Here is a 12094-nt window from a genome sequence, read left to right on the forward strand (position 1 = left end):
GGCTGGAAGTGGACATCAGCAGGAACAGCTGAACTGCACTGAGTAGACATAAACTGAAAGTAACCCCTCGAGTGCCAAAGGAAAGAAACACATTAAATATGTATGGTCTTGTATTTTAAGAAAAACTAGGCCTGAGCCTGTCACTAGTCACAAGGCACAAAGTGACAATCGTGACATAGGGATGTCAGTTCAGGTGGACGGCCATGTCTTGGTATGTTTGCAGTTGTGCCATATTCCTTTCATTTTTTGATTATGGATTCATCACTGCTCTGTGAGATGTTCAGAGCTTGGGCTATTCTTGTTATAAAATAACCCTGCTTTACACTTTGCCACAACTTGATCCTTGACCTGTTTGGTGTGTTCTTTGGTTTTTATTATGCTGCTTGTTCTCAATCAAACCTCTGAGGCCGTCACAGAACAGCTGTAATTATACTGAGAACAAATAACACATAGATGGATTCAAATTACTAATTAGGCGATTTCTGGAGGTAACCGGTCACTCGGGATTTTATTTAGGGGAATAACATGACAGGGGGTTGCACGGCACAATTTGCAGATTTATATTTTTAACAGATTGCAAGAGAGACTGGAAATCACAGAAAGGCAGAGAAGTGGACGTGCTTTGGCCACATCCCACACTGATGACCGCTTCATTGTGAACAATGTCCCCCAGAACTGGATGATGAATGCCACACAATTGCAGGCACATTTAAGGGAGGTGAGAGGCCTCCAAGTGTTACGTCAGACCATTCAAAACCAATTACATCAGTGTGGTCTGTGTACTAGACCAGGGTTCCCCAACTCCAGTCCTCAAGGCCCACCAACAGTGCATGTTTTCAGGATTTCCTTAGCATTGCACTGCTGTTGGAACCAGCACCTGGGCAGGTAATTACATTAACACCTGTGCAATACTAAGGAAATCCCAAAAACCTGCACTGTTGGTGGGCCTTGAGGACTGGAGTTGGGGACCTCTGTACTAGACGACCTGCAAGGTACTTGACCACACCACCGGGCACAGGGGTCATCAACGCTGGATGAGGGATCAATGGGCCTCAGTGTTGGTTACTGATGAAAGTGGATTCACGCTGAGTAGAAATTATGGCCACCAATGAAGTTGGAGACATCAAGGAGAGCGCTATGCATCAGCCACTGTTGTCACCAGATGCGCATTTGGTGGTGGTGGTGTTACAGTGTGGGCCGGTGTATCTAGTCACTACAGAACGGTCCTACACTGTGTGAATGGGACAGTGACAGCCCCTACTACTGAAATAACATCATTAATCTGGTCATTGTGCCCCTACATGACCAACACCGGCCGAATTCCATCTTCATGGAGGACAATGCTCCACCTCATCGAGATCACATCATTAGAGAACATCTGCAGGAGATTGGGGTACCTTAAATGGAGCGGCTGCACTTTCTCCAGACCTGAATCCCATAGAAAACCTATGGTATCAGCTGAGTCGCCACGTAGAGGCCATAACTCTGTACCCCAGAACCTCAATGACCTGAGAAGAGTGGGTTCCCGTCCTCCGCAGACAATAACTCCACTGGTGACCAGTAGGAGGCGCCTTTGTCACCTGTATTTGAAGTTCAAGGCCACAGGACAAGTTATAGAAACCCTAACATTTTTTTTGGGGGGGGGTGGTGGTGTACCCACCAGTGTTGTTGGGTTTTAGTTTAATAAATTGTTTGAGATGAGGAAATCTCCATTGCTGCTTCTACGTAATGCCCGACCTTCATGATAAATATCACAAATTCATTCATACGGCACACGTGGTTCATAAATGTACATTTGCCCCCAAATTTCTGACATATCTAAATTCACACCATGGGGAGGTGGGGAGGGGGGACTCGAGGACACTGACACAAAAAACTGCAAATCAAGACGTCTGGAAGCCCCCACAAGGAGGAGCATGATCGAGTAAGGTGCCTTATGGAAAATATGACAATTACACAAGGAAACGGGGAAAATACAGGAGAAAAAACACCAGAAAGTAGAAAAAAGGCAAAATATAAGAAGGGTTAATAAGGTGAGAATTATCATGTCATTTTATAGCGTTTTTTTCTTTTTAATGGCTGGATAGTCTCTTTAATTGTTGTTATATCAAGAAGAAGCATGTTTCCTCAAAAAAGAACAAAAAACCCGCCCCTGCTCATATACCGCACCGCAGAGCACAGTGCACACTACAATCCTCTGTCCAGCGGCGAACCGCAACTACTGCTCACGTGACCGCTCACTAGCACGTGACGCTGACGTCATCGTACAGCTTCCGCTCAGCCCACAGAACTACTGGCGTGTAGGCTCCGCCTTTTCCGGTCACATGATCCAGCATCATCTCCGCCCTTCTATTATCTGCCCATCTGCTGCCTTTTGTCGGTGGTGGATCGTAACAATGTAGGTACAATGCGCGGAGGCTGCTGTGTGTATGTGTACATGTATGTGCGCACCCGCCCGGCAGCGGCTCGCCTCACTCCGTGTGATAACGAGGCAGCACAGCCGCTTCCCACACGCTGTGTGCGCCCCCTGGCTGCGCCCCCCCCCCCCTTGTGGTTGTCGGGGTAAGCCCTGGCAAAACCCCCCTTGTGGCTGTCGGGGTGAGCCCTGTCTGTGCCCCCCCCCCTTGTGGTTGTCGGGGTGAGCCCTGGCTGCGCCCCCCCTTGTGGCTGTCGGGGTGAGCCCTGTCTGTGCCCCCCCCCCCCCCCTTGTGGTTGTCGGGGTGAGCCCTGTCTGTGCCCCCCCCCCCCCCTTGTGGTTGTCGGGGTGAGCCCTGTCTGTGCCCCCCCCCCCCCTTGTGGCTGTCGGGGTGAGCCCTGTCTGTGCCCCCCCCCCCCCCCCTTGTGGCTGTCGGGGTGAGCCCTGTCTGTGCCCCCCCCCCCCCCCTTGTGGTTGTCGGGGTGAGCCCTGGCTGCGCCCCCCCATGTGGCTGTCGGGGTGAGCCCTGTCTGTGCCCCCCCCCCTTGTGGCTGTCGGGGTGAGCCCTGGCTGCGCCCCCCCTTGTGGCTGTCGGGGTGAGCCCTGGCTGCGCCCCCCCTTGTGGCTGTCGGGGTGAGCCCTGTCTGTGCCCCCCCCCCCTTGTGGCTGTCGGGGTGAGCCCTGTCTGTGCCCCCCCCCCCTTGTGGCTGTCGGGGTGAGCCCTGTCTGTGCCCCCCCCCCTTGTGGCTGTCGGGGTGAGCCCTGTCTGTGCCCCCCCCCCTTGTGGCTGTCGGGGTGAGCCCTGTCTGTGCCCCCCCCCCTTGTGGCTGTCGGGGTGAGCCCTGGCTGCGCCCCCCCTTGTGGCTGTCGGGGTGAGCCCTGGCTGCGCCCCCCCTTGTGGCTGTCGTCGGGGTGAGCTCTGCCTGCGCCCCCCCTGTGGTTGTTGTCGGGGTGAGCTCTGCCTGCGCCCCCCTTGTGGTTGTTGTCGGGGTGAGCTCTGCCTGCGCCCCCCTTGTGGTTGTCGGGGTGAGCCCTGGCTGCGCCCCCCCTTGTGGTTGTCGGGGTGAGCCCTGGCTGCGCCCCCCCCTTGTGGTTGTCGGGGTGAGCCCTGGCTGCGCCCCCCCCTTGTGGTTGTCGGGGTGAGCCCTGGCTGCGCCCCCCCCTTGTGGTTGTCGGGGTGAGCCCTGGCTGCGCCCCCCTTGTGGTTGTTGTCGGGGTGAGCCCTGGCTGCGCCCCCCTTGTGGTTGTTGTCGGGGTGAGCTCTGCCTGCGCCCCCCTTGTGGTTGTTGTCGGGGTGAGCTCTGCCTGCGCCCCCCTTGTGGTTGTTGTCGGGGTGAGCTCTGCCTGCGCCCCCCTTGTGGTTGTTGTCGGGGTGAGCTCTGCCTGCGCCCCCCTTGTGGTTGTTGTCGGGGTGAGCTCTGCCCGCGCACCCCTTGTGGTTGTTGTCGGGGTGAGCTCTGCCCGCGCACCCCTTGTGGTTGTTGTCGGGGTGAGCTCTGCCTGCGCCCCCCTTGTGGTTGTTGTCGGGGTGAGCTCTGCCTGCGCCCCCCTTGTGGTTGTTGTCGGGGTGAGCTCTGCCTGCGCCCCCCTTGTGGTTGTTGTCGGGGTGAGCTCTGCCTGCGCCCCCCTTGTGGTTGTTGTCGGGGTGAGCCCTGCCTGCGCCCCCCTTGTGGTTGAGGCTGAAGATCTATGATAATCTGATGCCTCCGTCACTCCAGCTCTATTCCCTGCCCAGTGCTGCCTCCTTATGCCTGATTGCCTCTGTGCTGTGTGGACTTGGGGCAAATGAGCCATCAGTCAGGCAGCAGGAGATGGAGCTAGAGAGGAATAGAGCTGGAGTGACGGAGGCTTCAGATCTACCATAGCTCTTCAGCCTTATCTACATATCAGTTGCAGCCCTGATTTGTCAGTAATGGAGGATCGGACTGGCCATGTAAAGGTATTGCTAGACTTATCTTTGAGAGTTTCATACACATACTGTATATAGTTTTTAAAGAGGACCAAAATCCCTCCGGCAGATGCCACACAAGCCCCGGTGGCCCTCGCTTTTCGCGACAGGGCAGCTTTTGGCACTAATGGATGTAACCATATACTCTGACGTTCCTGGCGATGAATCTGGGCCGAGGCGCAGTCTCCATGGCAGTTTATCCAGGATTTGTGCAGTTGGCACGGCGGTGCCGTCACGTGTCCTGCGCCTTCTGTCTGCCGCTCGCTCAGTCTCCTCGTCCCTCTGATGTGTAGATTCGGATTCCTGACATTTCTACCTCTCCGGCCGCAGATTCCTCGTCCCTGTCCCATGATAGCGGCAGAATGACCACCTTGGATGACAAGCTGCTGGGGGAGAAGTGTCAGTACTACTACAGCAGCAGCAGTGACGACGAGGACAGCGACCAGGACCGCAAAATCCGACAGAGCGCCGGCGGGGAATCCGATGGAGGGAAGGAAGGCAGCGCCATCAACACAGGTAACTTGGGGTCATCAGTGCAACAATGGCTTCCCACAGCCGCGTTATCGTGTTACTCTATCAGGTGGGGTCTTAGTAATGCAACTCGTGCAAGACGGATATCTGACAGCTGAACGCTGGTGGTTTGTCCCCATATACTGTGTGTCCACCCATACCTGTCTACCGCCATTAACTTGAGAACGGCGGCAGCTATAGGCATAGACGTGGTGTCTAGGTATAGTAAAGTAGCCATGCACTACGCAATGAAACCATCTATAGCGCCACCTGGTGGAAACAACGGGGTTAGCATTTTTATCTAGAAAACGGAACAAGATGGAGAAAAAAAGTGAATTACAAAGTTGTAGGACATCATCAATTCAATACGAATAGACACCTTGCATACAGAAATGCTGTGATATGAAACCCATGACCCCCCCATAACATTGAATGTTGGTCACGCATATGGCGCTCATTTAACTTTTGATGCTCAAAGTGGCCCCCGTCAGCTGCAATGCACATCTGGACTCTGCACAGCATACTGTATCTTGCTGCACGCTGTGCAATATGGTAGGTGACACGTGTGCACAAGCATCTGTGATACGTCGTTGTATGTCCTGCAATGTTGGTGGAGGGGTCGCATACACCTGCTGTTTGATGTGACCTCACAGAAAGAAGTCCAATGGGGTCAGGTCAGGTGAGCGGAGGCCACTCCATGCAGCCACCATACCCAATGACTTGTAGGAAGGTCTCCATGAGGTATCGCTTCACGTCCGCAGCCTTGTGAGTTTTACACGTTCTAATCATAGCATTTCTGTATGTAAGGTGTTGATTTGTATTGAATTTATGATGCCCTACAACTTTGTAATTCACTTTTTTCCTCTATCTCGTTCCGTTTTCTAGATAAAAATGCTAACTCCGTTGTTTTCCACCAGGTGGCGCTATAGGTGGTTTCATTGTGTAGCACATGGCTACTTTACTATACCTAGACACCACTTCTATGCCTATAGCTGCTGCCGTTCTCACGTTGGTGGCGGTGGACAGGATATGGGTGGTGGACACACTGTACATACATGCGCTCTGAATGGTGAGATCAGATACCGGGAATGTTCTGGCCTGTTTACCCGATCGTCCTCAACATCTGCTGATTGGAGGGGAGGAGGATAGTTGTGCGATTTTTTTTTTTTTTTTTTTTTTTTTTTTTTTTTTTCCCCCCTCCACACTTCTGATAGAAGTCTACAGTAACGCACAGTTTCGAGATTCTTTTGTATTCCCTCCGAGACCCGGTGGTTACGTGACCGGAACGTATGGATTTGCCTACATCTGCTCATATTCTGACTAAACGTGCTCGGACCTCGCTTGTTACACTTATATATTAAGAAAAGCCGAACCCATCTAGTCAGGCTTCCATGCTTGTGCCCACTCTCGCCTGCAATACCGGGGAATGCTGGCAGCGTTTGGAGCTCAAACTGTCAGGATTTAGAAGACTATGGTCATATAGCGACTGCAGACTATTATTTTAACCCCTTCATGACCGGCTGATTTTGCTCTTTCCGTTTTTTTTTCGCAATTCTTCTTCCAAGAGACGTAACCTTTTTTTATTTTTCAGTCAATCTGGTCATGTGAGGGCTCATTTTTTTGCGGAACGAGTTTTACTTTTAAATGAAACCATAAGTTTTACCATATAGTGTACTGGAAAACGGCAAAAAAAATCCAAATGCAAAAAAAGTGTGATAGCGCTATTGTTTTTGAGATTTTATATTCACTGTGTTCACTATATGGTAAATTGATGTGTGGGTGTGATGCCTCAGGTCGGTGCGAGTTCGTAGACACCAAACATGTATACTTTTACTTTTATATAAGGGGTTAAAAAAAAAATCGAAGTTTGTTGGAAAAAAGTGGCGCATGTTTTACGCCATATTCTGTGACCCGTATTCTCATTCTTCGGGATCCATGGCTCAGTGATATTTTTGCATCTTATTTTTTGCATCTCGAGCTGACGTTATAAACGGTACCATTTTTGCGCAGATGCTACGTTTTGATCACCTGTTATTGCATTTTGCGCAAAATTTCTGGCGATCAAAAACGTAATTTTGGCGTTTTGAATTTTTTTTTTTTCTGCCGTTTACTGATCAGATTAATTGATTTTACATTTTGATAGATCGGGCATTTCTGAACGCGGCGATACTAAATGTGTGGGGGTTTTTTTAACCCTTTAATTTCAATGGGGGGGAAAGGGGGGTGATTTGAACTATTAGTTTTGTTTTGTGGTGGGTTTTTGTTTTTTTTTGTTTTTTTTTTTCTTTCTTTTTCTAGTTCCCCTAGGGGGCTATATGGATCAACAATCTGATCGCTCTGCCCTATCAGCTGTAAACAGCAGATACGCTTTCTGCTTCACTTGACTCCAGGTTGAGTGAAACTGAAAGTAATTCATGTGCGCTACAGGAGTCATCACATGACCCTGTGCTATCATGACAACCACCGGAAGTCAGGTGATTATGTCACGTTACTTCCGGTATCGGCCGGTAAGTAAATGTTTACCGCCGATGCCGTTATAATGGCGCTGTCATATATTGACAGCGCCAATTAAGGGGTTAAATAGCACGATTCTGCTCGTGCCTAGCAGGCACACATCTCCGCTATATAAATTAGCTGAGATGTGCGCTGCTCGCGACATGCTGCCGTCGGCAGACCGCTGACTGTAACATGACCGCTAGGACATATTACTGCCCGCGGTCGTTAAGGGATTAAAGGGATTCTCCACTTTTCTGATAAGTCATGCAGTTGATGTAGGTGTATGAATCAAGTTCAGGGGCGGCTGTTTTATACAGCCAGCACCGACCTCTAGCAGCAGCGATCAGAGCTAGCTCTAGTCGCTGCAGTTTTGCCGTTCTTAATCTCTTAAGTGGTTCGATCCTGCTGTAGTATTGATTGTCACCCTGGTGGGTCAGAATTTAGTGTTCCCTTCTCACAAAATTGTGATTTTTGTTTTAGGTCCCAAAGGCGTCATCAACGACTGGAGGCGATATAAGCAGCTGGAGACGGAGCAGAACGATGAGCAGAAGAGGGAACTGGAGCAGCTGGTGAAGAGGTTGTCCATGACCTGCAAATCACACTTGGACGAAGAGAAGGAGAAAGAGAAGCAAAAGGAGCTTCAAGAAAAGTTACATGGGAAGGTAAAAACGCGGATTTCCTTTTTTTTTTTTTTTTTTTTTTTCACATACAGTGAGTAAAAAAACCTCAGTCCAGACATTTCCCCCCACTCCCAGCTGAAAAAACCCATACCCCTGCCAGACTGACACTTGGGAGGAGGATCTGCCTCTGTGATACAATGTACCGTGTCAGTGTGCAGCTCGTATAACAGTGTAAATGTGGTGTCCTCTAAATAACTCAACACAACTGGCAACAAAATTCAGTACACCTGTAAGTGAAAATGGCCAAATTGTGCCCAAAGTGTCAGTATTTTGTGTGGCCTCCATTATTTTCAGGCACTGCCTTAACTCTGTTAGACTAGATCCCCTTCCATCCTCCATGACAACATCACGGAGCTGGTGGATATTAGAGACCTTGCGCTCTTCCACCTTCCATTTTTGAGGAGGCTCCACAGATGCTCAATAGGGTTTAGGTCTGGAGATGCTTGGCCAGTCCAGCACCTTTTATCCTCAGTTTCTTTAGTAAGGCATTGGTGGTCTTGGAGGTGTTTTGAGGTCGTTATGTAGAATAAGGAGGGAGGGGTTCATGCTCTGCTTCAGAATGTCACAGTACATGTTGGCATTCATGGTTCCTTCAATGAACTGTAGTTCCTGACAGCCGGCAGCACTCGTGCAGCCCCAAACCATAACCCTCCACCACCATGCCTGACTGTAGGCAGGACACACTTGTCTATGTAGTCCTCACCTGGTTGCCACCACACATGCTTGAAAACATCTGGACCAAATAAGTTTATCTTGGTCATCAGACTACAGGACATGGTTCTATTAACACTAGAAGTCCCAGAGAGGGGTCATTTAACATTTCTACCATTGGAACCCTATGGAGCTCGAAATTCCTGGGACTTCTAGTGGTAAACCATGCCCTTAGTCTGCTCGTCTTCAGTAAACTGTTTGCAGACTTTATTGTGCATCATCTTTAGAAGAGGCTTCCTTCTGGGACAACAACCATGCAGACCAATTTGATGAAGTGTGTGGCGTATGGTCTGAGCACTGATATGTGGACTCCCCACCCCTGTAATCTCTGCATCAATGCTGGCAGCACTCATTCTCTTATTGTGAAGAAACAACCTCTGGATATGACGCGGTGCTCATGCACTCTGCTCCATTGGTCAACCGTGACGAGGCCTGTTCTGAGTGGATCCTGTCTTGTTAAACCGCTATGGTCCTGGCCTCAATGTTGCAGCTTGGTGCCAGATTGTCGTTAATCTTATAGCCTCGGTCATCCTTATGTAGAGCAACAATTCTTTTTTTCCAGATCCTCAAATTCTTTTCCATGTTAATCTTCCAGTAACCAGTATGAGAGAGTGTGTGAGAGAACACCAAATTTAACATCCCTGCTCCCCAGTCACACCTGACACCTTGTAACACTGAGTCACATATCAATGGAGAGGGAAAATTGCAAACTAGGCACGATATGACCATTTTCACTTATCAGTTAAATCTGGGTGAAAGTCTCTGACTGAAGGAGCTATTCAGGCCCTCCACAGTTCCATGCAGGGGATGGAGGGGGTTTTTCATGCTAGCTATCAGCTTTGATAACATCCTCCTCTCACCCACCACAGCCACAGACTCCAGAGGACAACCCAGCACAGAGCTTGACCTCCGTACCAGTTTGTCGATCCTGTTTCTGTCCCTTTCAGTACAACCAACCCTCCAACAAACCACTCCGTAAAAAAAGGCAAATGCTACCACCGTGTCATAGAATGTTCTAGACAGAGTCCTACAGACACCGAAGGACCTTAGGCTTCTCAATAGGTGGAGTTGACTCTGGCCCTTACACAGGGCATCTGTATTTGTAGTCCATTCCATCCTTTTGTTGAGGTGGACACCCAGGTACTTGTAAGAGTCCACTGTCTCAACGTCTTTTCCCTGGATGTTCACCAGAACTATAGGGGGTGACTTTCTCCCAAGGTCAATAACCATCTCCTTCGTCTTGTTGGAATTTACTTGTAGAGCATTGGTCTCACACCAGCCAACAAAGTCACTGATGACACCCTTATATTCCTAATCATTCCCGTCAGATACGCATCCAATAATTGCCGTATCATCCGAGAACTTCTGAAGATGGCAGTGGTCTGAGTTGTACCTAAAGTCCGACGTATACAGACTAAACAAAAAGGGTGAGAGGACTGCCCTGTGGTGCCCCAGTGCTGCAGACCACCACATCAGACACAGTCGTGAAACCTCACATACTGTGGTCTGTTGGTGAGGTAATAGATTATCCATGCCGTCAACTGATTGTCCACTCCTGCTCCCTCCAACTTCCCTCTCAGTAGAGCAGGCTGGATGGTATTGAAAGCACTGGAGAAGTCAAAAAACACGACCCTCAGTGTTTCTTGCTTGCTCTAGGTGAGCGAGACATCGATGCTGCACATAGATGACAGCATCCTCCACCCCAATACCGGGCTGGTAGGCAAACTGCAGGGGGTCCAGCTCTGGGCCCACCACAGGACGGAGATGATACAGGATAAGCCTCTCCATGGTCTTCATCAGATGAGAAGTAAATATATTGAATTGCACATGATGCTAAGCCTTATAGATTATATTCATGTAGAATATAGACCATGCTTATTCTGGTCCTGATGGAGGTCCCTTCTTTTTCAGATGACGATGCAGGAGTTCAACGAGCTGAACAAGGAGGATGATGAAGACTTCTTGGAGCAGTACAGGAAGCAGAGAATCGAGGAGATGAAGCTGCAGCTCTGCCAGGTGTCGCAGGTTTACAAGAAGGTGTTTGATATCGGCAGCGGGGAGGAGTTCCTGGATACTGTGGATAAGGAGCACAAGAATACCCTGGTGATCATACTGATCTATGAGGATGAGGTGCCGGGGGGGGAAGCTGCCAGCGGTAGCATCATCTGTCTGGCGTCTGAGTACCCAGGGGTGAAGTTCTGCCGAGTAAAAAGTTCCCTTCTCGGCACCAGCAGTAAGTTTAGTGAGCACGCTCTGCCGGCGCTGCTGGTCTACAAGGCGGGGGAGTTGGTGGGCAACTTTGTCCGGATAACGGATCAGCTCGGGGAGGATTTCTTTGCCGTCGACCTGGAAGCGTTTTTGCACGAGTGCAGCTTGTTACCCGAGAAGGATCTTCTGCGCTCGTCCATCTGTAACCCATCCGTCCAGTGCTACAGTGACGACAGCGACCTGGACATAGACTGAGCCGATCCCGCCGCCCTCTGTATATAGTGACAGCAACGTTTATATGTTAATTTATATTAGTTTATACGATAACTGATAAAATAAAGCATTCCCTGTTTTAGCAGAATGTTCTTAATTATTTAATGTTTTTGCCTTTTTTTCAGGATTCCTGCATTATTAGAGAGAGAGATACATTATATCTGTGTGTGATGTGTATGTATGTATGTATGTATGTATGTATATATATATATATATATATATATATATATATATATATATATATATATATGTGTATATATGTATATATGTATATATGTATATATATATATATATGTATATATATATGTATATATAATATATATATCTCCTACAAGTAGTATTCAACCCCCTGCAGATTTAGCAGGTTTGATAAGATGCAAATAAGTCAGAGCCTGCAAACTTTAAACAAGAGCAGGATTTATTAACAGATGCATAAATCTTACAAACCAACAAGTTATGATGCTCAGTTAAATTTTCAACATAAAAGTGTGGGTCAATTATTATTCAACCCCTAGGTTTAATATTTTGTGCAATAACCCTTGTTTGCAATTACAGCTAATAATCGTCTGTTATAAGACCTGATCAGGCCGGCACAGGTCTCTGGAGTTATCTTGGCCCACTCCTCCATGCAGATCTTCTCCAAGTTATCTAGGTTCTTTGGGTGTCTCATGTGGACTTTAATCTTGAGCTCCTTCCACAAGTTTTCAATTGGGTTAAGGTCAGGAGACTGACTAGGCCACTGCAACACCTTGATTTTTTTCCCTCTTAAACCAGGCCTTGGTTTTCTTGGCTGTGTGCTTTGGGTCGTTGTCTTGTTGGAAGATGAAATGACGACCCATCTTAAGATCCTTG

General features: G+C 48.9%; 1 protein-coding gene across 3 annotated transcripts in view; it reads left to right on the forward strand.

Annotated features, from left to right (window-relative positions):
* Nucleotides 1–11324, forward strand: part of PDCL (phosducin like) — a 165627-nt gene extending 154303 nt beyond the window's left edge. For 2 of the 3 annotated variants that reach the window (XM_075322820.1, XM_075322819.1), the window contains exons 4-6: nucleotides 4695–4880; nucleotides 7851–8032; nucleotides 10673–11324. In XM_075322820.1, the coding sequence (XP_075178935.1) occupies nucleotides 4695–4880; nucleotides 7851–8032; nucleotides 10673–11224 (920 nt within the window). In that variant the 3' untranslated portion in view covers nucleotides 11225–11324. Of the gene's footprint in view, nucleotides 1–2291; nucleotides 2399–4694; nucleotides 4881–7850; nucleotides 8033–10672 lie in introns of those variants that run through there. The other variant, XM_075322821.1, reaches the window with a different exon arrangement.
* The last annotated feature ends 770 nt before the right edge of the window (nucleotides 11325–12094 follow it).

Source organism: Anomaloglossus baeobatrachus, chromosome 9 (assembly GCF_048569485.1).
Source record: "Anomaloglossus baeobatrachus isolate aAnoBae1 chromosome 9, aAnoBae1.hap1, whole genome shotgun sequence".
NCBI classification, from domain to species: domain Eukaryota; kingdom Metazoa; phylum Chordata; class Amphibia; order Anura; family Aromobatidae; genus Anomaloglossus; species Anomaloglossus baeobatrachus.